Genomic DNA, 25,185 nt, shown 5'->3' on the forward strand with positions numbered 1-25,185 from the left:
GGGACGTGAGTGGAATTAGTGTGAGTGAGTCGTCTCCCAAGGGGGAATAAAGGGCCCCCCCACTCCGGGCGTGCGGAGTGAATTACTGTGTATGAGTGGCACGCACCCCAAAGTCCTGACAAAGGGAGGTCAGGCACTTTTGTAAGTCTCGAGAAGGATTCGAGTAAGATTTGTCAGTCCCGAGAAGGATTCGGGTGGTTCACAAGCCCTGCAGGCAAAGTAAGTCCTGACAAAGGAGTCAGGCACAAACCCCAGCGAAGGAGGCTGCGGTTTGCTTTTAAGTCCTGATATGGTGAAGCCTAAAAATTGGCAGGTTAGGCAAACTAAAAATCAGGCAGTTGTTTCTCCTGACTGAGGGTGTCAGGCACGACCCGGATTCTTGGCCGTGGCTTCGTGTGTTTAAGTCCCGATAGATGTAAGACCTGACGCTGGGAAGTTGGGCAATCAAGAGATTGGGCAGTTGGTTCAGTATAAAGTCCTGAGCATCAGGCAGTAAATTTGAAGTTCAGTGGAGGAGGCTGGAGCTCCTCAAGGAAGGTTTTTTTTGAAATTCCCGGTCAGTAGAGGCACCTTCGGGAATTTTTATTGAGACTTGAAAAATGGGATGTTGTAGTAGTAGACTGGCAAGAGACTGAGAGATATACCTCCTAGTAGTCCCTTACGAGAACTGTTAGTAAAATGAGATTCCATAGAGGCCACGGAGGGATTAGATAAAGTGAAAATGATCCATTATTGTATGGAAGCGTGGCCAGAATTAGAATTGCAAGGAGGATGGCCTTGGTGTGGGACAAAGGATAAGTGGATGTGCCAACAATTAAATAATTATCTGACAGCTCGAGGGGATACTGATCCTGAGCAATTATTGTATGTGGCTTGCTGGTTAAAGAGCGCTGTTGGGGATGAAGGGGTGCGAATTTGTAAGGTACAGAGGAAGAAAGAGGGGAATGAAGGAGGGGATGATAGAACTAGTAAAAGATGGGACCCTCTGGATTATTTGCCTCCTTCTACCCCTCCACCTTATAATCCTCTTCTTCAAGCACCTCAAATGGCAGGTCCGGTTCCTCCCCTGGCTGCCATCTCATTACCACCTGCTCAAACTCCTCCTTCTACCTCTTCAGCTTCTGCTATGATAAACCCAGTATCTCCTCCAGTCCCTTCTGCACCATCACGAGTGCATACTCCACCTGCTGCATTCTACACCCCTTCTCCAGCTCCGCTTAATATCTACTCAGGCTCTTCTCCCCCTCCTATTGCTGTCCCTTTACCTCCTTCTACCTGGGACACAAATGCCTCCTCGCCCGGTAGACAACTATCAGCAAATACACCTGCTGATGGGCAGAACATTCAGGGTAACCCAGAAAACCCTCAAAGTAGTTTGGCATCTGAAGATGGACCATACTGTAGCACCAGATCCAAGACCTCCAAGGCAGAGAGACTCTTTCCCCTCAGAGAGGTTCCTATGGGAGGAGTAGCGGGAGGTGTTGGCTTTGTGAATGCTCCCCTAACTGCTTCTGAGGTGAGAGGATTCAAGAAAGAGTTGGGGCATTTAGTTGAGGACCCAGTGGGCATAGCCAAACAAGTGGATCAATTTCTAGGTCCAAATATCTACACTTGGGGGGAGATGAATTCCATCCTGAGTATATTATTTTCCCCAGAAGAGGTCCAGATGATAAGGGTGGCTGGCATAAAAATTTGGGAGAAAGATAACAGTCCAGGACCCCAGGTGCCAACAGGCGAACAGAAATTGCCACTAACGGAGCCCAACTGGAACCCTAATCAGGAGGAGGGGAGGAAGGCCATGAGGGAATATAGGTCTTTGATAATACGGGGGATCAAAGAGTCAGTTCCCAAAGGAACTAATACCCAATTGGCATTTGAGGGTGCACAGGAGAAAGATGAAGCTCCTGCTGCCTGGCTTAATCACCTAAGGCGGAACTTTCAGTTGTACTCTAGAATAGACCCAGACACCCCAGAAGGTCAAATGCTACTAAAAGTCCAATTTGTTACCAAATCTTGGCCTGATATACGGAGAAAACTGGAAAAGATGGAAGATTGGCAGGAGAAGGACATTAATGAGTTATTAAAGGAGGCATTGAAGGTGTATTTAAGGAGGGAGGAAGAAAAAGTAAAGGCCAAGGCTAAGATCATGGTTGCTGTAGCTAGAGAAAGTGCAGGGTGGGCGGGTCCACCACCAGGAGGAGGCAGAGGTAGGCCAGTACTGACCGGGGCACGAAGGGTTGAGAGACCTCAAGAAGTCCCTTTGAGAGGACGACAGTGTTATTACTGTGGGGAGGCAGGACACACCAGGAGGTTTTGTAAAAAGCTCAGTCTCGATGAGGCAATAGCCAAGGAACAGGACAATTTAGGAAGGATTCTTAAGGGGGAGGACTAGGGGTGTCAAGGGCTTTTTACTATAGGGGACCCGATGAAACATCTAGAAGAGCCCTTGGTAAATTTTGAAGTGGGACCCCTAAATGAGGAATTTGAATTTTTGGTTGATACAGGGGCAGATAAGTCCTGTCTCAACAAAATACCACAAGGTATGGAAATTGGGAGACAATTTTGGGGAGACCATTTAGAGCATCGGTGATTGAAGAAGTGAAAATAATTGGAAACTCAAGGCAATGTAAAGCTAATTTTCTTTATCTGCCTAACTTAGAAAAAAGTTTGTTAGGAAGGGATCTGCAAGTCCATTTGGGGGTTGGGATTGTTCCAAGGGAAGGGAGGATGGTAGTACAAGTGATGAAGCTGTCTCAAGGAGATGTTGCAGAAATAAACCCTGAGGTATGGGCTGAGGGGGGAAAGAGAGGTTTATTACACATTCCACCGATAACAATAAAAATGCAGGATGATACCTCACCCATACGGGTTAAACAGTATCCGATTTCCCTAGAAGGAAAGAAGGGGCTTGCTATAATTATCGAGCAACTGTTGCAGGAGGGAATTTTAGAACCCTGCATGTCACCACATAATACCCCTATACTGGCAGTTAAAAAGGCTGAAGGGAAATATAGGCTGGTACAAGATTTGAGGGAAGTCAACAAAAGAACCATTGCCAGACATCCAGTTGTGCCCAACCCATATAGTCTCCTAAGCAGGATTCCAAGAGAACATGCTTGGTTCACTGTCATAGATTTGAAGGATGCTTTCTGGGCGTGTCCTCTGGCAACAGAATGTAGGGATTGGTTTGCCTTTGAATGGGAGGACCCGAGTACGAAAAGGAGACAACAGCTAAGGTGGACCTGATTACCACAGGGGTTCACTGAATCCCCCAATCTCTTTGGACAAGCTTTAGAGAGTTTGTTGGAACAATTTGTCCCTGAACAAGAAGTGCAGATCTTGCAGTATGTTGATGACCTGATGGTATCAGGAAAGGAAAAAGATCAGGTCAGACAAACTAGTATTAAACTTTTGAATTTTCTGGGGGAGAAAGGACTAAAAGTTTCCCAAGGGAAACTACAATTTGTGCAATCAGAAGTAACATACTTGGGGCACATAATAGGGGGAGGGTATAAGAAACTAAGCCCTGACAGGATTTCAGGTATTTTAGCTCTCCCAGCCCCAAAAACGAAAAGAGATGTGAGAAAACTCCTGGGCTTGTTCGGGTATTGTAAGTTATGGTTGGATCAATACACACAGAGTGTGAAATTTCTGTATAATAAACTAGTAGATCCAGAACCCCTAATTTGGACAGCTGAAGATGATCAACAATTGGAAAACTTAAAAAACAAATTGTCTTCTGCCCCGGTCCTAAGCTTACCAGACCTCAGGAAGGGCTTTGATCTGTTTGTGAGTGCAGAAGGAGGTATAGCCTATGGAGTATTAACTCAAGAGTGGGGAGGGTGCAGGAAACCCATGGCTTACATATCCAAATTGTTAGATCCAGTGGCTAGAGGCTGGCCAGTTTGTATACAGGCAGTAGCAGCAACTGCAATCCTGATAGAAGAGACTCAAAAATTGACCTTACAGGGAAAAATTAAAGTGCATACTCCTCATGATCTTAAGGCAGTACTGAGACAGAGAGCTCCACAGTGGTTAACCGATGCTAGAATATTAAAATATGAGATAATACTAATGAATACAGAGGACTTAGAATTTATCACATCAAATGCCCTCAATCCAGCACAATTCCTAATGGGAGAGCCTATAGAGAATTTAGAACATGATTGTCTAGAATTGGTTTATCTCCAAACAAAAGTAAGAGAAGATTTACAAGATCAGCCTCTAGCAACTGGAAGAAGCTTATTCATAGATGGCTCTTCGAGGGTAGTAAATGGAAAAAGAGCTTCAGGTTATGCCATTATAGACGGAGAAACATTACAAATTGCAGAAAAAGGGAAACTATCCCCAAGCTGGTCAGCCCAAAGTTGTGAAATATATGCCCTGAAAAGGGGACTGGACTTACTGGAGGGGGACCGGGGAACCATTTATACAGACTCCCAATATGCATATGGGACAGTTCATACATTTGGGAAAATATGGGAGGAATGTGGGTATCTAAGTTCAAAGGGAAAGAGCTTAGCCCATGAGAACCTAGTCCGATCACTACTAGAAGCCCTACAAAAACCTATAGAAATAGCAGTGGTCCATATAAAGGGACACCAAAGAGGAGACAGTTTAGAAGTTAAAGGAAACCGACTGGCTGATCAGATAGCCAAAGAAGCAGCTCTAGAACCAGGGGACCCAGTAAAAATTTTGAAGAAACAAAGATGAATTGGCTGAAGTGTTTGCCCCTAGCGCTATTGCGCATCAGAACAAGACCTCGGGCTGACATAAGAATTTCACCTTATGAAATGATGTTTGGGCTGCCATTCTTGTTAACACCTTATAGCACAGGAGACTATCTGGAAGGGAAAGAAGCTACCAGAAAGTATTTAGAAATAATTGGAAGAACTCTGGAGGGACTTAGAAAGAAAGGATACCTTCCTCAAACTTCCCCTCTCGACACAAAAGTTCACAACATTAGTCCAGGAGATTGGGTTTTGATAAAATCATGGACTACGGGAACATTAATGCCTAAATTTGAAGGCCCCTTCCAGGTGCTCCTGATCACAAATTCAGCTGTGCGGACCAAAGAAAAAGGTTGGACTCATATCACAAGAATAAAAGGGCCATTCTACCCCCAGGTACGGGACTGGATCCAACATCAGCTTCCCCCTCTGGCATTGGACCAGAGTCTACACCACTCTCACCCCCCGGCGCTGGACAAGATTCATCTGCTTCACAAGCTAAATCACCTGAGTACACTGTGGTAAAAGGACCAAAGGATTTAAAGTTGACTCTCAGAAGGAAGAGTCAAAAAGACTGAACTGTGTGGGGAAAAAAAAAAAAAATTGTTAAGAGTTCTAATATTGCTTAAAATGTTTTAAGACTGTTCTGTGTAAATTATATTGGTAAAAAGTTTAGGACTGTAAATAAGTAATTCTGGTTAAGTTCCCCAATTTATTTCTAAAGACTCCAGGTTAATCCTCTACAGAACACTCCCCTGGGAGGGGAAACCAAAATTGGTAGGGAACAGACCAAGAGAGGTTTAACCAGAGAAACGGGTAGAAGGGACTCTAAAGAGCTTGGAAGCTTTTCCTCAGTAAAGTTCCCCAAGAGGCAAGGCCGGGTGGGCAGGCTGTGTGAGATGACCCATACCGGACTCTTGGGAAGGGTAGTGCTGATGGCTCTGATTGCTGGTGGTGCTCAGGGGAGCCCAGCTGAGCCGTGCAATGAATGCTACCAACCCCTCTGTGAGGAGGAAGTGAGCTCCTTGTCAAGAGTCCACATCAGTTCTAACCCTGATTGTGTAAACCTCTCCCAATTGGTCTTTTATCAAAAAAATAAGAGAGTGTATTGGATAGCATACAATACTGCCACTTTTAGGCAGCCACTCCTAGGAGAGTGCCCTATAGGGGAAGCCTGGTTGTGCTTTAAATGGGATGCTGCTGAAACAAGCTCAGCAGATCTAGTAAAAAGCAAAGAAATGGTGAAAATGGTAAGAAAAATTGTTTGTTACAAGTATTTATATGAGTGTACTAGAAAAGAGATAAACCCCTTTAGGAACACATTTCAGGGGAGCCTTAAACCCCTAGATTTGATCTTGTCTGGCAGCTGCACCGCTAGAGTGATAAAACCAATTTTCTTATTACCCAAAGAAACTGGATCAAGTTTGGGAGTTCCTATATATAATGATTTGGGAGAAATTAAACAGAACAGGCACAGTGAAATAGAAATTGAGAAAATCCAAAATTGTAAAAGCCAAATTCGGATCCCAATATCTATGTTAAACAAAGTTATTCGGCTCCAGGCAGTATTAAAAATTAAGAATTCAATTATTAGGAACATTTCAAACGAAATAAAAAGGTTAGCATGTGTAAATAATGAAGATCAAACTCCTACACTTGATCCCAGTGGGTGGGAGAACCTGGAGATTTTCAAAAAGGATGTGTGGGAAAAAGTAGTTTTTCTCGCTGTGTGTGCACTTGGAGGATTGCTATTTTTACTATGCTTATTTATCTGTTTCAGTAAAATAGTGTTTGCCGTGAAGACAAACCTGAAGAAACCAAGGAAAGTAACAAGGTTAAGTAACCATGATTACCAAAGTGCACAAGAGATTTATAGTAGATTCAAACCAAAAATCGGGAGTTGATGCGAGCTTAGAGTTTAAGCTCGATCAAAGAAAAAGAGGGGGGACTGTTATGAACAAAAACTCGGTTAATATTTTTTTATGAGAAAAAGTTTCAAAAAGGCAGCCAGACCACTGGCCCTGCCCAAGTTCTGTGTGTTTTGTTATTGTAATCACGGGTCGTTGTCGTTAATGGTTGTTTTTGTATTAGTAAAAGCCCTGGCTGGGGCGAGGTAATGGCCCTTCTCCTGGGTGGGGACCTTGCCCGAAGCTAAGTTTTACCTTTCTCAGAATAGGGAAGACACCTGAGAAGGTGGGGGGGGTTATGCAAAGTGACTCGCAAGACCAGAATGCTTTGTGGGACCCCCATCTCCAAACTCATGGAGAAATCCCAAAAACAACGAGCCACCTAAGAGTTGAGAGACTGGAGTGATGTCTGGACGTGAGGAACCAAGTGCTGAGCCTGCAGAGATGCAGGAAACCTTCATCGTTCCTCACCCTGTCCTCGAGATCCCCCGGGCCAGGACTGGGGCGTCTGGAGACCCGGACCGAGGCAACATCTTATGGGATCAAGCCCTGAAGGCTCCCAAGAGGATCTGATCCCCAGCTCTGCCCCTGGTGGACAAAGCTGCGCATATCCTCCTCTTCTGAGTCGCCCTGGGAGACGACAGACGCTGCAGACCCGTCGAGCCGCCCAATCCTGAGCTGATCACTTTTTAATAAAGGCATTACACAGGAGAAGTCTCCTGGCCATGTTTATTTCACCCCATGGTCGGTTTCCACCCATATTACAATCACAAATACCATGTTGCCAGTATGTACCTGACACGAAACACAGCTTTGTATTTCACAGGGGGGCACAGGGACGGCTCCTGTGAGAAGCTGCTGGAAGCTTCCACCGTGTCTGGCACAGCCAATTCCTGGTGGCTTCAAAGATGGACCTGCTGCTGGCAAAGGCTGGGCCAGTTACAAATGGTGGCAATGCCTCTGTGATAACAGATTGAAAAAGAAATCAAAATGGAGATTGTGGCGCAGTTTTAACTCCAGCCAGAGGAGAGCAGAGGGAGAACATGTGAGAAGAACAACTCTGCAGACATTCAGGTCGGTGCAGAAGGAGGGGCAGGAGGTGCTCCAGGCCCTGGAGACCCAGGCACCCTGCAGGAGAGCCATGGAGAGAGGGGCCCTGCTCCCAGGCTGGAGCAGCCTGTCCCTGGAGGAATGCACCCCCTGGAAGAGTGACCCATGCTGCAGCAGTTTGGGAAGGACTGTTGTCCCTGGCATGGACTCACACTGCAGCAGTTTGCAGAGGGCTGCTCCTCCTGAAATGGACTCACATGGGAGAAGCTCCTGCAGAACTGTCTCCCTTGGGAGGGACCCACGGTGCAGCAGGGGAACCACTCCTCTCCCTGAGCAGGGCCAGAAGCCATGGGTGATGAACTGACCATAACCCCCATTCCCTGTCTCCCTGCACTGCTGGGGTGGGAGGCAGAGCTGGAGAGAGGTAAGGGGCTTATTTTATTTCCCCTTTTCCTGCTCTGACTTTGTTAGTAATAAGTGAATTTCACATCTCTAAGCTAAGCTGGTTTTTCCAGGACAGAATTTGATGAGTGATCTCGCCCAGTCCTTATCTCAACCCACAAACCCTTTATTAAATTTTCTTTGTCCAGCTGCAGAGGGAAGTGAGTGAACAGCCCACATGGATGCCTGACATTTGGCCTGGGTCAACCCACGACACCTTGGTACCACAGGGTCACAACGGACCCTTGGTTCTATGGGGTCTCATTGGTTCCATCAGGCCCTGCAGGGACACTTAATTCAAAAAGGCCACAAAGTTTCACAGTGGTCTCCAGGATTCCATGAGGCCCTGCAATGTCAAAATGGACCTTTAGATTCATGGGGGCCACAGTGTCACAATGGGCTCTTTTGGTTCCACAGCTTCACAATGGCCCCTCGGTTCCATGTGTCCTGCACTGTTCCATGAATCCTTGGTTCCATGGGGTCCTGTAGTGTCACAATGGTCTCCTTGGTTTCATGGTGCCACAGTTGCCATAATTTCCATGATATCACATCTGCCCTTGGATCCCAAGAGGCCCCAGAGTGTGACAATGGCCCCTTGCTTCCATGTCGCCCTGTAGTGTCACAATGGTGCCCATGATTCCATCAGGCCCTGCAGTGTCACCATGGGCAGTTGGTTCAGTGACACTCCACAATGTCACCACGGCCCCATGGTTCCACAGAGCCCCACTGTGTCACTGTGGTGCCTTTGGTTCCAAGGCTCAGAAGTGCCAGAGTCACCCTTTGGTGCCACCAAGCCTTGAAGTTTCAAAATGGTCTCCATGGTTTCATGAGTACCCTCTGTGTCACAAGAGACTCTTGGTTCCCTGAATTCTCCAGCGTCACAATGGGCCCTCGGTTCCATGAGGTTTGGTAGAGTCCCAATTGACTCCTTGGTTCCATGAATCCCTGCTGTGTCACAATGCCCATGGTTCCACGAGTGTCCATGGTGTCACCACGGCCTCTTTGGACCCCCAGTATCACCATGGTCTCCTTGGTACCATCCAGGCCTTGTAACAAGAGACAGTGAGCCATTTTGGGCCTTGGATTAAAGGCTGCAGAACTCATGGGTGTGAGGCTGTGTCACTGATACGAAACAAAAACCACCTGAATCTGAACGCCAAATATCATCTCAAGTACCTTCAATCCCAGCCTCGATAGAGGTAGAAAAGACAAACAGGGATTCCACAGTAAATCAAAAACAGGAATGCAGGCAAAATGCATTCAAGTGCATTCGAATGCACTCGATACGATGGGGAGGTGATAATTCCCTATTCCAAGAGTGATTTTAGGAAGGGCTGACTATTGAAGGAATTACAGAGAACCACAATATAAGAAAGGCAGGTGGCACAGGTAATTCTGGGATAGGGAAACCAGAAAGCAAGAGCAGATGAACCAGCGCAGTCGCCACCAAGAAGATCACGTTCACACGCTGTGGGCAGCAACCCCATCAGGCCGTGCCACCATCCCCTGGTACAAGGGGGGTCACAATGGTTCGTTTCACTGATCTCAGGGTGCAAAGACACACAGCAGGGGACTTTCAGAATTAACCAAAACAAATGCACCTTTTATTGAGCGCCTGCAGCAGAGGCAACAGAAAGATTAGAAAGGAGATAAAGGATAGAGAGACGGAGAAAAGGAGGGGGGGAAAAGCTGCCAACAGAGAGATGAAATCCTCGTGGTCTGGCCAAGAGATCCATCTGGTCACGTTGGGGAGAATCTCAAAGTTTTTGGTTAACTCAGGGCTCTTTTATAATCTACCGCCGGGAGGGGAACAGGACGGCACATTCCAAGGAACAGTGGAGAATAAATCCATTGTGAACAGGTACAGACAGCCCAGTTCTGAACAGCACAAACCGGTGCCAGCAGTGAGCGGGGCCCGTTGTTTCAGGACTGGTTCCTACGGGAAACATCCCGCTTCCCATGGCAGACATCCCGCTCCAGTCAGGCCAGCACCCCGGGGTTAGAATTTGAAGGGTCTCAGTCCTTGGGGAGGGCCTCAATCTCTTTCCTTGAAGGCAGCGGTGATGCAGATGAGGGATCTTTGGATCGTCTCTTACAGACTGACATCCCAAAACATTAAAAAAATTATGTATTTCTCCTTAAAAAAAATTACTGAATTAATAAAACTATAATTATTTTTATTCTTTATAAAAGAATTATTCTATATTTGTATTACCAAATCTTAATATATGTATGAAAAAATCTATACCTTTTTAGCAAGCAAAAAATTTTTTGGTCATTGTTATTAAGTAACGCAATTCCCACCATTAATTCATTGAGAAGTGTGGCTACTGATTTCTCCTTCTTTATGCTAATCAGTCCTATTTTAAATCCTTTTGTCATCTTTTTTATCATTTTCACACGGCAAAAGGGGCTGCTTTGGGGTCCATGGAGACGTTTCTGGGGCACATTTGGGGCAGTTTTGGGTCTGGGGAGGGAATTCAGAGAGAACTTGAGGGTCTGGAGGACACTTGGGGGAGCCGGGTGGGCACTTGGAGGGGCACTCAGGGATTCCGAGGGACAGTTCGGGGTCCGGGGCAGCACTTGGGGGTCCAGGGGGGCCCTTCGAGGTCAGGGAGGAGAATTTGGGGCCCTTCGGGGTCCGGGCGGGCCCTTGAGGGAGGGGGTCTGGCGGGTCTCTCTGGGGCGCGAGGGCGACGGCAGTTGTAGGCGCTGGTCTAATAAGGGTAAACGGGGCCGCGGAGCATCACGGGAGTCATAAACGCAGCTACCTGGGCTCTCAGGGGCGGCGCGAGGCATGACGGGAGATGAAGTCCTTGCTGGAAGAGCACTGGGCATGCGCCGCAGAGCATGATGGGAGCCGTAGTCCCGGAAGTGGCTCAAACGCTTTGTTTGGGGGTCCGGGAGGGCTCCTGACGGACACTTCTGCGTCCGAGCCGCGACTTGAGATCGTCGGGGGAACGTAAACGGTTCGAGAGAACTTGCGGGGAGCTCGGGGATATATAACCGGGCTCAGTAGGGCGCGGGAAACAATAGTAGTTTTAGGCGCGGACTGTGTTCTGAGGGGTTCTCGGGCCGCAGGGATGAGAGGAGATGAATTCCCAGAAGTGGCTGTACCGGGCATCTGTGGGGTTGGCAGCTCTCAGGGGGTCCGGGGACGCTTTTGGGGCGTCCCGAATGGGCGCTGAGGGGGCACTGAGGGATCCTGGAGGGTCTCGGGGACACTTAAGGCACAAAAGTGTGGCGGATCCCGTAGTTCTGTCGAGCGCGGGGCATGATGGGCGTTGTAGTCCCGGCTGCAATGGGGCTCATTCGGGCCGCGGGGCATGACGGGAGTTGTGGCTACCCTAGGCACCGTCCCCGAGTCTCCGATTTCTGGCGCTGATTGGCTTCAGGGGGTGATGGGCGGGAGTCTCGGCAAATGGGATGCGGTGGAGGCGGGAACAACCTATTCAACCACTCCAGTCCCTCCCAGTACAGACCAGTACAACCCCAGTACAGCCAAGGTCATCCCAAGTAGAACCCAGGTCAACCCATGTGCCCCTCCAATCCCTCCCAGTACCTCCCATTACACCTGAGTTTATACCCAGTCCCTCCCAGTTCCCTCCAGTGTAGTCCACATCATGCCTCAGTGTCCCCAGTCTTCTCTGAAATGGCCCCAGTGTCCCCAGTATGTCCCAGTATCCCCCAGTGTCACTCCCAGTATGTCCCAGTGTCTCCCACAGCGTTCCAGTGTTCCCCAGTATGTCCCAGTCCTCCCCAGTGTTTCCAAGGACAGTTTCATTTCTCACGGTGGCCGTGGCAGCCAAACCCAGCAGTAGGGTCAGTGCAGTGCCCATGGCCACAGCCCCTTGCAGGGGCCCAGTACAGCTTGGGCTGATGATCCACCCTCACAGCTGGCCCAGGGCAGCTCTGCAGTGCCTTTGGTGGCACCTGGGGCTGGCACACACCTGAGCAGTGTGTCTGTTTGCAGTGGGAAACTCAGCAGTTTCAGATTGCTTCAAAAAACCCCAAAAATGTGAAAACCCCTCTGAGGCTGGGTGCAGCCAGCTCTGCAAGCACAGCAGGGCCCCCGGCAGTGAGGACAGACAGGATGGGGCTGGGCAATGTGGAGCAAGGTTGTCCACACTGGGTCAGAGCTCCAGGCACAGCTTCTGTGAGCAGGCCAAAGCTGCTGAGGAGAGACCCTGGGTCAATATCAATCACAGAATGCTGCAATCACCTCTGCTCTAAAGAGAAATTTAATCAAAGACACCCTTTAAAATAGGAATGTATATTTTATTACTGCTCTTTGAAATCTTTCTCCATAACTGAACTAGGAAAACTTTAATGACCCTCTCAGGGCTTTGCTGTTGTTTACATCAGACTCAGTCCTTGAGATTGTCTTCAAAAAACTTCTCAAGAACTCAAAGTAAATTTAAACTGCAAATTTTCTTGAAGGTTTAATGGGTCCCACAAAGGGACACGACTGCCTGCCTGCCTCTGCCTGCCCACACAAAGGCTCCTTCTGGGGCACATGCTGCACTACAGCCCTGCCCTGGCAGGGAAATTCCTTTCTCTTTGGGTCTTGTCTGGCTCTCCCTGTCTGCCCCTTTCATTAATTCTTTCTTTCTCTGGCTGTTCTCTATTAAGCCAAAAGGATCCAGCATCTCTGAAACCTCCCTTCAATCCCTCCCAGGTCTCCTCTGCTGTCCTCAGTCTCCACTCCACTGAGCACAGAGCTGCTTTGTGCCTGTACATGAATTTCCTGTTTCAGAGGGTTTCATTTATTCAGGCCTGAGGTCTAGTTAAGGATAACTCCCAACCTCACATCGACATGTAATTCTACCAGTGTGTTGCTTATATACAGTCACTGAATGTAAATTACAATTTACCCATTTCCATAAAACCCACCCCAAATTCCCAGATTCAGTCCTTGTTTTCTCTATCCCTGCACCCTTTTGCCAGATGTGTTCATCATCTCTTCCACCCATTCCTGCTGGGAAAGCAGCTCCTGCATGCCTTGTTTCTGTGCTAAAAGTTCACAGGCACAGTAAAAATTGAATTAATCCTTTTGATATCAAGGCTAAGGCTTTGTGTGGGCAGGCAGAGGCCGGCAGGAGGCAGAGCTGTCAGCACAGGAAGGGCCCAGCCAGGTGGGGCAGCCGGGGGATGCCGACTGCCTGCAGGGACAGAGGCGCAGGGCAGGGACACCGTGGGACAGCCTGGGCTGCACAGGGCACAGGGATGGGCAGCAGCTGCAAGACAGCCCTGACAGAGCCAACTTGGGCAGCACTTTGGCCGTGGCTGCTGGGCCTGGGCCTGAGGCAGGAGCAGGGGACAAGTAACCCTTGCAGGGCTGGGGCCTCATTGCCTCCTTGTCCCTGCTCAGCAGCCTGGCAGGGGCCGCCCCATGCTCCTGCCCTTGCCATTGCACATCCCCACATGCCAGTGCCCATCCCGGGAAGAGCCCTGAGCAAGGAGGGAGGGACAGGATCTGCCTGGCCAGGGGCTGGGGCTCAGGCCTGGGCCCTGTGTATTCCTCAAACACATCCAGATTTGCTCAGCACCAGAGACACCTTTGCCTTGTTTGTCCCCAGCTGCCATCACTGCCTCCAGTGTCCTGTTCTAACTGGAACCTGGGGACACTTTTCCAGTGGTGTCCCTCAGTGGGAGCCATTAAAACTTCAAGAAAATTTGGAGTTTAAATTTAACCTTGTGTTATTGACTCTCAAAGACTGAGTCTGATGTAAACAACAGCAAAGCCCTGAGAGGGTCATTAAAGTTTTCCTAGTCCAGTTATGGAGAAAGATTTCAAAGAGCAGTAATAAAATATACATTCCTATTTTAAAGTGTGTCTTTGATTACATTTCTCTTTAGAGCAGAGGTGATTGCAGCATTCTGTGATTGATATTGACCCAGGGTCTCCCCTCAGCAGCTCTGGCCTGCTCACAGAAGCTCTGCCTGGAGCTCTGACCCAGTGTGGACAACCTTGCTCCACAATGCCCAGCCCCATCCTCTCTGTCCTCACTGCCCTGGGCCCTGCTGTGCTTGCAGAGCTGGCTGCACTCAGCCTCAGAGGGGTTTTCACATTTTTGGGGTTTTTTGAAGCAATCTGAAACTGCTGAGTTTCCCCACTGCAAACAGCACATTGCTCAGGTGTGTGCCAGCCCCAGGTGCCACCAAAGGCACTGCAGAGCTGCCCTGGGCCAGCTGTGAGGGTGGATCATCAGCCCAAGCTGCACTGGGCCCTGCAAGGGGCTGTGGCCAAGGGCACTGCACTGACCCCACTGCTGGGTTTGGCTGCCACGGCCACTGAGAGAAATGAAACTGTCCTTGGAAACACTGGGGAGGACTGGGACATACTAGGGACAGTGGGAATGCTGTGGGAGAGACTGAGACATACTGGGAGTGACACTGGGGAGGACTGGGACAACCTGAGGACAATGGGGGCATTGCGGAGAAAACTGGGGACACTGGGGCATCATGTGGATCACATTGGGAGGAACTGGGAACGACTGGGAATGAACTCAGCTGTATTGGGACGGACAGGGCTGCACTGGGAGGGATTGGAGGGACACTGGGGTTGAACTGAGTTCTACTTGGAATGAAATGGGCTTTAGTGGGGTTATATTGGTCTGTACTGGAATGGACTGGACTGTCCCTGGAAGGACTGTAGGAGGGTGATTTGGCTGTTCCCGCCTCCGCCACATCCCATTTGCCGAGGCTCCCACCCATCACCGTTCCCAGCCAATCATCACTAGGAATCTGGGCCTAGGGGCCGTGCCTAAAAAGGCGCCATATTTTCTCCTTGCATATAACTCCCATCACACCCCGTGGCCCCGTTAAGCCCCATTGGAGCCAGGACTACAACGCCCGTCATGCCCCGCGCTCCACAGTACCCTATGATCGCCCCCATCTGTCCCATCAGTGTTCCCCAGACCCTCCACGATCCCTCAGTGCCCCCTCACCCCCCATTCGGGAGCCCCCGAAAGCGCCCCGGACCCCCTGAGTGCTCCTGACCCCACAGATGCTGGATACAGCCACTTGAAAAATTCATCTCCTCTCATCCCCTGCGGCCCCAGATCCCCTCAGAACACAGTCCCGCGCCTAAAACTCCTGCCGTGCCCCGCGCCCCAAAGAGTCCGGTTAGAGCTCCCCTTAAGTTCCCGTGAGGGTTTCAAGTCGCGGCTCGGGCGCAAAAGTGTCCCCTAACAGCCGTCCCGGACCCCCAAACATCGTGATGGAGCCACTTCCGGGACTTCAGCTCCCATCATGCTCCACGGCGCACGTCCGGCGCTATTCCAGCTGGGACTTCATCTCCCGTCATGCCCCGCGCCCCACCTACAGCCATTTCAGTTGCGCCTCGAACTCCCGTGATGCTCCGCGGCCGTATTAAGTCGTATGATACCTGCGCTTACAACTCCCATCACCCCCGCGCCCCAGAGAGCCCCGTGAGAGCTTCCCCCAAGGGCCCGCCCGGACCCCGAAGGGCCCCAAATTCTCCTCCCTGACCTCCAAGGGCCCCCCTGGACCCCCAAGTGCTGCCCCGCACCCCGAACTGTCCCTCAGAATCCCTGAGTGCCCCTCCAAGTGCCCACCCGGCTCCCCCAAGTGTCCTCCAGACCCTAAAGTTCTCTCTGAATTCCCTCCCCAGACCCAAAACTGCCCCAAATGTGCCCCAGAAATGTCTCCATGGACCCCAAAGTGCCGCCCCTTGACCCTATTAGAGAAAAAGTTTATAAAAATGGTGCCAAAAGGACTACAAATATTATTAGTTACCATAAAGAGGAAGAAATAAATAGCCAATAAAGCTTAATTAATTAATGAACGGTATTGTGTTTACTTTGAACTAATGAGAAATAATTTTTTTGGTTGCTAAAATTGTATTGATTTTTAAATATAAATATAAAAATTAGGTAGTAAAATATTGAATAATACTATCATAATTAGAATAATATAAATATAATTTTGTTACTTAATTAAATTTTATTTAGAAGGAAAAATGCTTAAATTTTTTTCATATTTTGTGATGTGAGATATGGTGAGGTTTGGGGTGAGGAACAGCTTGTCCAAACAGGCTCAGCCTGCAAGGGGCTCATTCTTCTCCCTGCCCAGACCTCCTAAGGAGACATTCAGCATCAAGATCACCTGAGGAAGGCTTCTGTCCCCTCTTCTCTGAAATAAAAAAAAAAAAAAAAAAATTCCTTGACTAAAACCAAAAATCCTGATGTGCACTTTGGAATCTCCCTCCTGAAGAGAACTCCAAACTGACTCCAATCCCTGCACAAGCCCTGGAGACTGGAAGACAATGGAAGGGGGACAAAGAGCTCCTGAGGGCTTTCTGTATTTTAATCAGCCCCACGCTGGATTTGGGGCTGGCTCCAGGAGCCTCAGGCACGCAGAGAAGGATGGAGAAGCTGCTCAAGGAGTCAGCAGCAAAACTCCAAGTGCCTTGGAGCATGGCTGGGCCCAAGGGAGGGCAGGGAGTGCCAAAGGCTGCCCAGGGCCTGGTGAGAGCAGATCCTTGAGGGCAGGATTGCAGGGAGCCCAAGGCTCTGAGCAGGGAACTGCAGTGCTGAGCAAGGCCTGGCTTGGCTGGGTTTTCTCTCCTTTCAAGAGTCTCTGGGTAGGCACTGCTGGTTTCAGGTCCATGGTCCCTGTGCTGCTCTTGGCCTGTTCTGGTTAGGGTGACGAAGGCAAAAAGCTCTGACCACGGTCCTGATGTTATGTTTTCTCTGGTAAGAGGTGCTATTTTAATTCTTCATTTGCATGGTGGGTCATTGTTCTAGGGGTTTTTGTTAGGTCATTCTTTTCTTCCTGGTCTTATGGGATTTTCATATTTGGTTATTATGTGACAAAGTCCTCTTCTTTATGGTGTCGGGTGGTTCAACATCTTAGATGAGAGTGGGAGTGATAGTATAAGGTTTTAAAATCATAAAATTCGGGGAAGTAGAAAGAAGTTAGACTTAGGAGGGCCCTAGAAAAATGTGAAAAATAGACTCTGAAAATGTTAGGCTTTGTGTTTGCCAGATCATGTGAAATTGCATTTACTTAAGCAATATATGATAAATGATATAATTGTTCAATGTGATGATTGTTTATTAATAAATATAATTATTGTATAATCATAAGAAAAATCATGAGAAACTATGTTAGATGTTTGAGGGGGGGTGTCACGAGGAGCCATGCTTGGCTGAAATCTATGTATACAATAGAAGAATATAAGTTTAATAATTAACAAGAAAGTTATATAAGGATTGAATGTAAAAACATGTTCATCCCGAATGCATGTCGGAGACAGATTTGGGTTTGTACCCCTGACACCCTGAGCTTATCAATAAAAGCACCTGCATAGAATCATTCTCATGATTATGTGCTTCTGAACGCTGACAGGAGCAGTGGGGGGAACACCTGACAGTGAGGGGATTAACGTAATTATAAATCCTTTAACTAGCATTGGAACTTGACATAACTATTAAACATTCAACAAACAATCTATAAATAACATTGGAACTTTATATTAACTCCTTTAACAATGAACTTTATATCAACTCCTTTATAATCGATTCTCTACTATTTCCCCCTCTAATTGTTCGATTGGGCTCAAGCCTGCATCATTCTTCAAGAAGAAGCAATTACTTCTTCTTGAAAGTACAATTTTTAATACTGGTTGTAAATTTGCTTGGCATCTTCACGTTCTTGATCATTCATTATCATGATTACTTTTACTTCTTTTTTATTAAGCTCTTTTGGTATCGTTAAACTTGCTTGTACAGCAGATGTTACAACTCAGATTATACAGGGGAGCATGCAAGGTAGGAGGATCAAACCAGCAATTTCACATAGGATGAAAAAGGTTTTTTTTTCCCACCAGTTTCCTTTTAATGACCAGAAATTGTCCCACTAGCTGGTATCGAATGTAGGGGTCCACTCTTGTGTTCCAACATAAGCTAACTTCCAGATTTCCTTTGAGATATTTCTAATGACTTCACTGCAATCATCCATTTCTAAGCAGCACTCACAGGAGTTAAATTTTCCACATGTGCTTCCATCATCAGCTAATAAATAATCTACTGCTAGTCTGATTTGATACACCACAGTTCTAGTCTGGGATAGTTGGTCATTTATGTGGTCTAAAGCTAGAGAGGCTCAGTTCGATACCATCTCGAGTACTGCTTGTAATCTCAGAATCCGATTTAACCCCGTAAAAATTGGGGTCCGGTGTCCCCAGGACCCATCTTGAGCCTTGGTCACTGGTCCATAAGTGCAAATTATTTCCTGGGGGGTCCATACTGTGTTTTTCCGTGTCCGTGTTCCTTCAATTTCAATTCTGTTTCTTTTTGGTCAGCTAGATTTGTTCAAATCATCACATACTGGGACCCCTAGGTTCGATCCAGACTCTTTTGGGAGTAAGAAAAATGACGGTTTAATAATTCCGATAGTGCAAGTGCTGCTTCACTCCCTGGGTAATTCAGTGTAAGCCACATTCCCACATATCCAAACCAGGTTTTCTGGAGCTTTCCAGGAAGCATCAGTGATAGTCATTGGAAATTCCCAGTACCTGGGTACTTCTCTCACTCCCTAGACTGGGTTTATTCCTTTTCCAGTACACTCATGGAATTTAGATCCTTCCTGGTAGATACACCCCATTTCTTTCCTCCTAATGGACCAGCATTTATTGGGCTCCCTAGGGATCCATCTAGCTACTGGATGTTTTACTTTTGAATACCTTACAGGACATTTCTCCTACTGGTGTTTTCTATATTTTCCCTTTCCTAGATATACAGTACTCTTCTCCAATTATTTTGGTCCAATAAAACCTTTGTCCCTTCTAAGTGGTTCTACTGGCCTGTATTCATTGGCTCCCACACTTTCTCTGGCTAGGGCTACCATCATTTTAATTTTTATTTTTTGTCTTTTCTTCTTCTCTTTCTATATACACTCTTATGGCTTCTCACAGCAGTTCATTAATACTTTTTTCCTGCCAGTCCTCTATTCTTTCTAACTTTCATCTGATATCTTGCCAGGATGTAGTGACAAATTGTACCTTGAGAAGGAGTTGGCCTGTCGGAACCCAGGACACACCTCTGGGTGCCCTGGAGGACATGTGCCCCTGGCAGGGGGCTGGGGATCCCTGGCAGGGGGCTGGGGAGTCCTGGCAGGAAGCCAAAGACACCTGGGATTTTGATCTTAACCCATGGAGCAAATTACCACCTTTGTATGAAGAATTACAAGTCACAAAATTTAAGTAGAATGATAATGAATCTGTCACAGGGTATAAAATGGTATTTTGGGGATTTTTATATAGAGGTCTAGGAGGCAAGATGGAGGGACTTGGGTGTTGTCCTATTCTTCTTCCTTCTTCTTCTCAGTCTCCATGTTCTTGGTGATGGTGGCATTTTAGGATTGGTTTAGAGTAGAAGTAGACTGTCTAACATAGGTGATAGGTATTGGGAAATAATGATAAATAAAGTATACGTAGTTCATAGTATAAAATGTAGACACCAGCCCTGGGATAGGGAGTGTGCCTCTGTCTGACCTGCTAAAAACATCTCGGCAGGCCAGAGAAAAAATGTTATAGATAAGAAACAATAAACAACCTTGGAAACCAGAGCCGAAGAATTCAGACTCCTTCTTGGAAACATCAGGCTGAGAAAAAAGGATTCTCGGGGTCATCCCCAACTGCAGGGAACCCAAGATTGGCCTTCTGGGCTGTCTGGGTCAACATTAGAGTAAATCTGGAAGTTTTGCTTTAGCCTATTAAGCCATGGTGCTGGGGTCTCATCTTTTTCCTGGGTGCCGTCAAACCCTAACCTGGTATTACTCCCTCTAGGGACTGATTCTTTTATCCCTCTGGTCATCAGGGACCTGTGATCTCTCATGTCCCTTCTCCCCTCTTCTTGATTAGGGTCCCAGTCAGGCTCCAGTAAAGGCATTTTTTTTGTCACCTGGGGGCCTGGGTTGGTTGTCTTGCTCCCAAATTTTCATTCCTGCAGTTCTTATTAATCGAGTCTTTTCTGGGGAAAACAGGATGTTAAAGGTGGAGTTCAATTCTCCCCATGTATAAATATTGGGGGCTAAAAATGGATTATTTGATTTGCTATTCCTACTGGCCAATCTCACTGGCCACCCTGCACATGGGAACTTCTCTGAGGGGGAACAATTTTTCCACTTTACCCACTTTGGACTGGGTGTTACAACATCAGCTGTGGAGGCTGACTGGGTAACTTCACTCTTGGACATGAGATTCTGAGATGTTGTTTGGCTTCTCATTTGTGCTGTGGGAGGCAGAGCAGGAACTTGCTGGTGAATAAGGGGGGCATGAGATGGTAGAGGTAAGGGAACAGTAGTGAAGGTTAAAGAGAGTAAGGACAGGGTAGAGGGGAAGGTGGTGGAGGTATAACTGGGTTAGGAGGTGGTAAAGGAATGACACTGGGAGAGGAGAAGGAACTGCATCCACAGCAAGAGGAATTGGAGGAAGGATTTGAGGTACTGCAAGGGTAGGGTGAAGTAAGTGGTCAAGGGGGTCCCAGTTTTTGTCAGCCTTCTAAGCCTCTTCTTCTTCTTTTACCTTACTAGATTGCTTTCCCACTTTTACTTTATAGACTCTTGTATTTTTCTCGTGTGAGGTGTACCTTAGGCAACAGGTGACGTTCTGTACGTGATGGGCCTTTTGCAGGAACTTGAGGAAAAAAAAAGAAGGTGCATCACCTTTGGACAGAGAGGCAGGTAACTCAGGAAATGTGTAAGGATGTTGTTAGGTCATGCAGAAAAAAAGTTAGAGAGGTGAAAGCTTAAGGCTTAACCAGGCCATTTCTGTGAAGGATAATAAAAATGTTTCTATAAATACATTAATAGCAAAAGGAGGTACAAGGCCAATATCCATTCATTATTGGGGGACATATGGTTTCCAAATATGAGGGAAAGGCTGAGGTACCTAACCGCTTCCTTGTCTTAATTTTGAAAAATCAGACAGGTTGTCCTCAGAACAAGAGTTCTCCTGAGCATGTGGATGGGCACAGGGAGCAGAACAGCCCCTGTAATCCAGGAGGAAGCAGCTGGGGACCTGCTGAGCCACTCAGATGCTCACAGGTGTCTCTGGGAGGAGATGGGATCCATCCCAGGGGGATGAGGGAGCTGTGGATGAGGTCCCCAAGCTGCTCTCCATTATTTACCATCAGTGCTGGCTCAGCAGGGAGGGCCCAGAGGACTGGAGGTGCCAGTGTGAGCCCATACACAAGAAGGGCTGGAAGGAGGATCTGGGGAACTCCAGGCCTGTCAGCCGGACCTGGGTGCCCAGCAAGGTTATGGAACAGATCACCCTGAGTGCCATCACAGGGCACCCACAGGATGGCCGAGGGATCAGAGCCAGCCAGTGTGGATTTCAATATCTGCACTGATGATCTGCATGAGGGGACTGAGTCCAGAATCAGCAAATTTGCAGATGACACCAAGCTGGGTGTGAGTGTGGATCTGCTGGAGGGTAGGAGGGTTCTGCAGAGGGCCCTGGACAGGCTGGATCCAGGAAGCAAATCCAACAACGTGAGGTTCAACAAGACCAAGTGCTGGGTCCTGCACTTTGGCCACAACAACCCCTGCAGCGCTACAGGCTGGGGACAGAGTGGCTGGAGAGCAGCCAGGCAGAAAGGGACCTGCAGGGACTGATGGACAGCAGGCTGGACATGAGCCAGCAGTGTGCCCAGGTGGGCAAGAAGGCCAATGGCCCCTGGCTGGATTAGGAATGGTGTGGCCAGCAGGAGCAGGGAAGGGATTCTTCCCCTGTGCTCAGGACTGGTTGGGCAGCCCCTTAAATGCTGTGTCCAGTTCTGGGCCCCCCAATTTTGGAAGGACAGGGAAGGGCTGGAGCATGTCCAGAGAAGGGCAACAAGGCTGGGTAGGGGTCTGGAGAACAAGTCCTGTATGGTGTGGTTGAGGGAGCTTGGGTTTTTTATTGGTGAAAAGAGGAGGCTCAGGGACACAAGCTGGTGTCAGGGCACAGGTTGGATTTGATGTTCTCCAAGGTCTATTCCATTCTTGCTGATTCTGTGATTTTCTGAAACCACCCTTGGAGCAGTTGCACAATGAGTCCTGGGCCTCCTCTTCAGCAGCTCCAGCAGCCCAGGTCCCTCAGCTTCTCTTGCCAGCCCCAAAGCCCATCCTGTCAGTCCTGCAGAGCCTCTGCAGCTCCTCCTCACTGCCCAGAACAGAGAGCCCCAGAGCCAGACACAGCAGCCCAGATGTGCCCCCCTGGCCTAGGGTGCCTCTGGCAAGGGAGCAGCATGAGGCACTGCAGGAGCCTGCAGACAATTCCTGCAGCACTTGTAGGATGATCCTGCTGCCCAAGGGACGTTCTCATGGGGCCAGGTCAGGAACTGCAGTGGAGAGTGGGGCCAGAGAGGAAAGGGCAAACAGGGATGGGCTGTTTGCAGGGGACGGGACAGAGATGGGCAAGAGGAACAAATTTGTACAAGCAAAGAGTACAGAAAGCAAAGGTGAAGTAAGGGAAATGCTCAGGGCATTTTGGGGGTGGCTGCCGGGCAGCCCTGGCTCTGAGCAACAGCGTCTGCAGTGGGACAGGAAACTCCCAGCTGATGGGAACAAACTTTCTGGCTGACTGCAGAGGCCAGGACAAAGCTGAGTGGTTTCCCTGGTGTCCCCCAGCCCTTGCTGGCCCCAAGGGCTGATGGCATTTGTGCTTCCTCAGGTTCATGTCCCCACACCAACAGCATGGTGGTGCTCCCCCTGCTGTGTGCAATGCAAACAGGGGCTGCTGAGCCAGTGCTGCCGTGTCTGTGCCTGCAAGGATGGGGCACCTGTGTGAGCTGGGGGAGAGGCCAGGGCTGCAGAGGGAGGATGTTGTTGGCAGATCCATGAGGACGCTCTGGGACACTGCCCTGGGCTGTGCAGCGCACTGGGGATGGATCAGCCCCTGCTCTGCTGTTCCTTCCCATCTCCCCCAGGGCCCTTGCAGAGCCCCAGCCATGCTGTTTGCCCCCAGCCTGCCCATGGCCAGCCTGGGGCTGCTCACGGGGCTTTTCTGTGCTGAGCATTGGCCTGGCTGTGTTCTTGAGAGAGCCTGGGCAAGGAGCCTGGAGCCCCCAGGCCCTGGGCTGAGGCGTCAGTGCTGCCCCAGCAGTGCCCATGGCCTGTCCCTGCTGCAGCCCCGGCACTGCCACCCCCAGGGCTGTGCCTGGCCCCGAGAGCACTCAGGCCCTGCAGCAACACCAGGGCCACCAAGGCAGCGGGGCAGGGCCACGGCAGCAGCACTGGCAACACCAAGTGCTGCTGCTGCTGGGCACAGCTGCTGGGCCAGCACTGATCTGCCTTTCAGCTCTGCACACAGACATTGCTGTTGCAGCTCCAGAGAAGGCAACAAAAGGGCATCTCTGCAGAAAACTCTTCTGGGACATCCTTTAGCTGCTTTAAAGCACTGAGGGTGCAGCCCCACATTGACACAGTCTGTGCTACAGTGAGTGTGGAGAGAAACAAAATGACAAATTGCATTTTCAGTGCCATTTCTCTGTGGAAAATTCAGAAGGGCTTTACAGCTAGCTTACAAAAAAGCTGTGGTAATGGATGAAATAACAACTGATGATTTTAGAGTGTATCCATAGCAAGGAAGAAGACAAAGCATCAGCATGTGAACAGATTTGAAAAGATACATGTAAATTTTTGTAAGCTAGACTAGGTGCATGCGTAAATGTGTATACGTACCTTATTAAATTTCTGTAAAACTTTTGCTAATTATATTGATACAAAGATCTTTGCTCTAATGAATATAATAAGTTATTGTGATGTACTTAATGACTTTACGATGATGCTTTCTTAAAAGTATATAAACTAGAGAACACATGTTGGTCACATCCAATCTAAGAGTATCAGACAAGATTGAAAATGTAAAACAAAGAAAAGGAACCTCCAAAATGAAACCAAGAGAACGTATCAAAAATGAGTTTTATTACAAGTGATTTGTAGAAATTGGACAGCAGTTTAATGTTCCTGGAAGCATCCAGTCATCAGTCTCCACACTGCAGCCTTGAGCTCCTGGTTCCTCAGGCTGTAGATGAGGGGGTTCAGGGCTGGAGGTACCATCGAGTACAGAACTGACAGGGCCAGATCCAGGGATGGGGAGGACATGGAGGGGGGCTTCAGATGAGCGAACGCTGCAGTGCTGAGAAACAGGGAGACCACAGCCAGGTGAGGGAGGCAGGTAGAAAAAGCTTTGTACCGTCCCTGCTCAGAGGGGATCCTCAGCACGGCCTTGAAGATCTGAATATAGGAGAAAACAATGAACACAAAACAACCAAAATTTAAACACACACTTACAGCAATTGGGACAAATTCCCTGAAGTAATGTTTGGAGCAGGAGAGCTTGAGGATCTGTGGGATTTCACAGAAGAATTGGCCCAGGGCATTGCCATGGCACAGGGGCAGGGAAAATGTATTGGCTGTGAGAAGCAGAGCAGTGAGAAAGCCACTGGCCCAGGCAGCTGCTGCCATGTGGGCACAAGCTTTGCTGCCCAAGAGGGTCCTGTAGTGCAGGGGTTTGCAGATGGACACGTAGCGGTCGTAGCACATGACAGTCAAGAGATAAAACTCTGTTGCTGCCCAGAAAACAAAAAAAAATACTTGAGCAGCACATCCTGAGTAGGAGATGTTCCTGGTGTCCCAGAGGGAATTGTGCATGGCTTTGGGGACAGTGGTGCAGATGGAGCCCAGGTCAGTGAGGGCCAGGTTGAGCAGGAAGAAGAACATGGGTGTGTGCAGGTGGTGGCTGCAGGCTACGGCGCTGATGATGAGGCTGTTGCCCAGGAGGGCAGCCAGGGAGATGCCCAGCAAGAGGCAGAAGTGCAGGAGCTGCAGCTGCCGTGTGTCTGCCAATGCCAGCAGGAGGAAGTGGCTGATGGAGCTGCTGTTGGACATTTGTGCTGCCTTGGCATGGGGATCTGTAAAAATAGTAATCATGGAATCACTGGGTTTGGAGAGGACTTTAAATATCCCAGCACAGCCTGGGGGCACCCTCCGCCCACTGCCTGCCCAGGGCTCTGCTGCCTGGAGCTGTCCCTGCCATCAGC

General features: G+C 48.7%; 1 protein-coding gene across 1 annotated transcript; it reads right to left on the reverse strand.

Moving 5' to 3' along the window:
* Window positions 1-24,130: 24,130 nt before the first annotated feature.
* Window positions 24,131-25,033, reverse strand: LOC131096392 (olfactory receptor 14J1-like; the record flags this gene model as incomplete). Its single annotated transcript, XM_058044732.1, has 1 exon — window positions 24,131-25,033. A coding segment is annotated over exon 1 (903 nt), but the record flags the coding sequence as incomplete, so codon positions are not given.
* Between the last annotated feature and the right edge of the window lie 152 nt (window positions 25,034-25,185).

The sequence above is a fragment of the Melospiza georgiana genome, unplaced genomic scaffold (assembly GCF_028018845.1).
Source record: "Melospiza georgiana isolate bMelGeo1 unplaced genomic scaffold, bMelGeo1.pri scaffold_29, whole genome shotgun sequence".
Taxonomy (NCBI): Eukaryota; Metazoa; Chordata; class Aves; order Passeriformes; family Passerellidae; genus Melospiza; species Melospiza georgiana.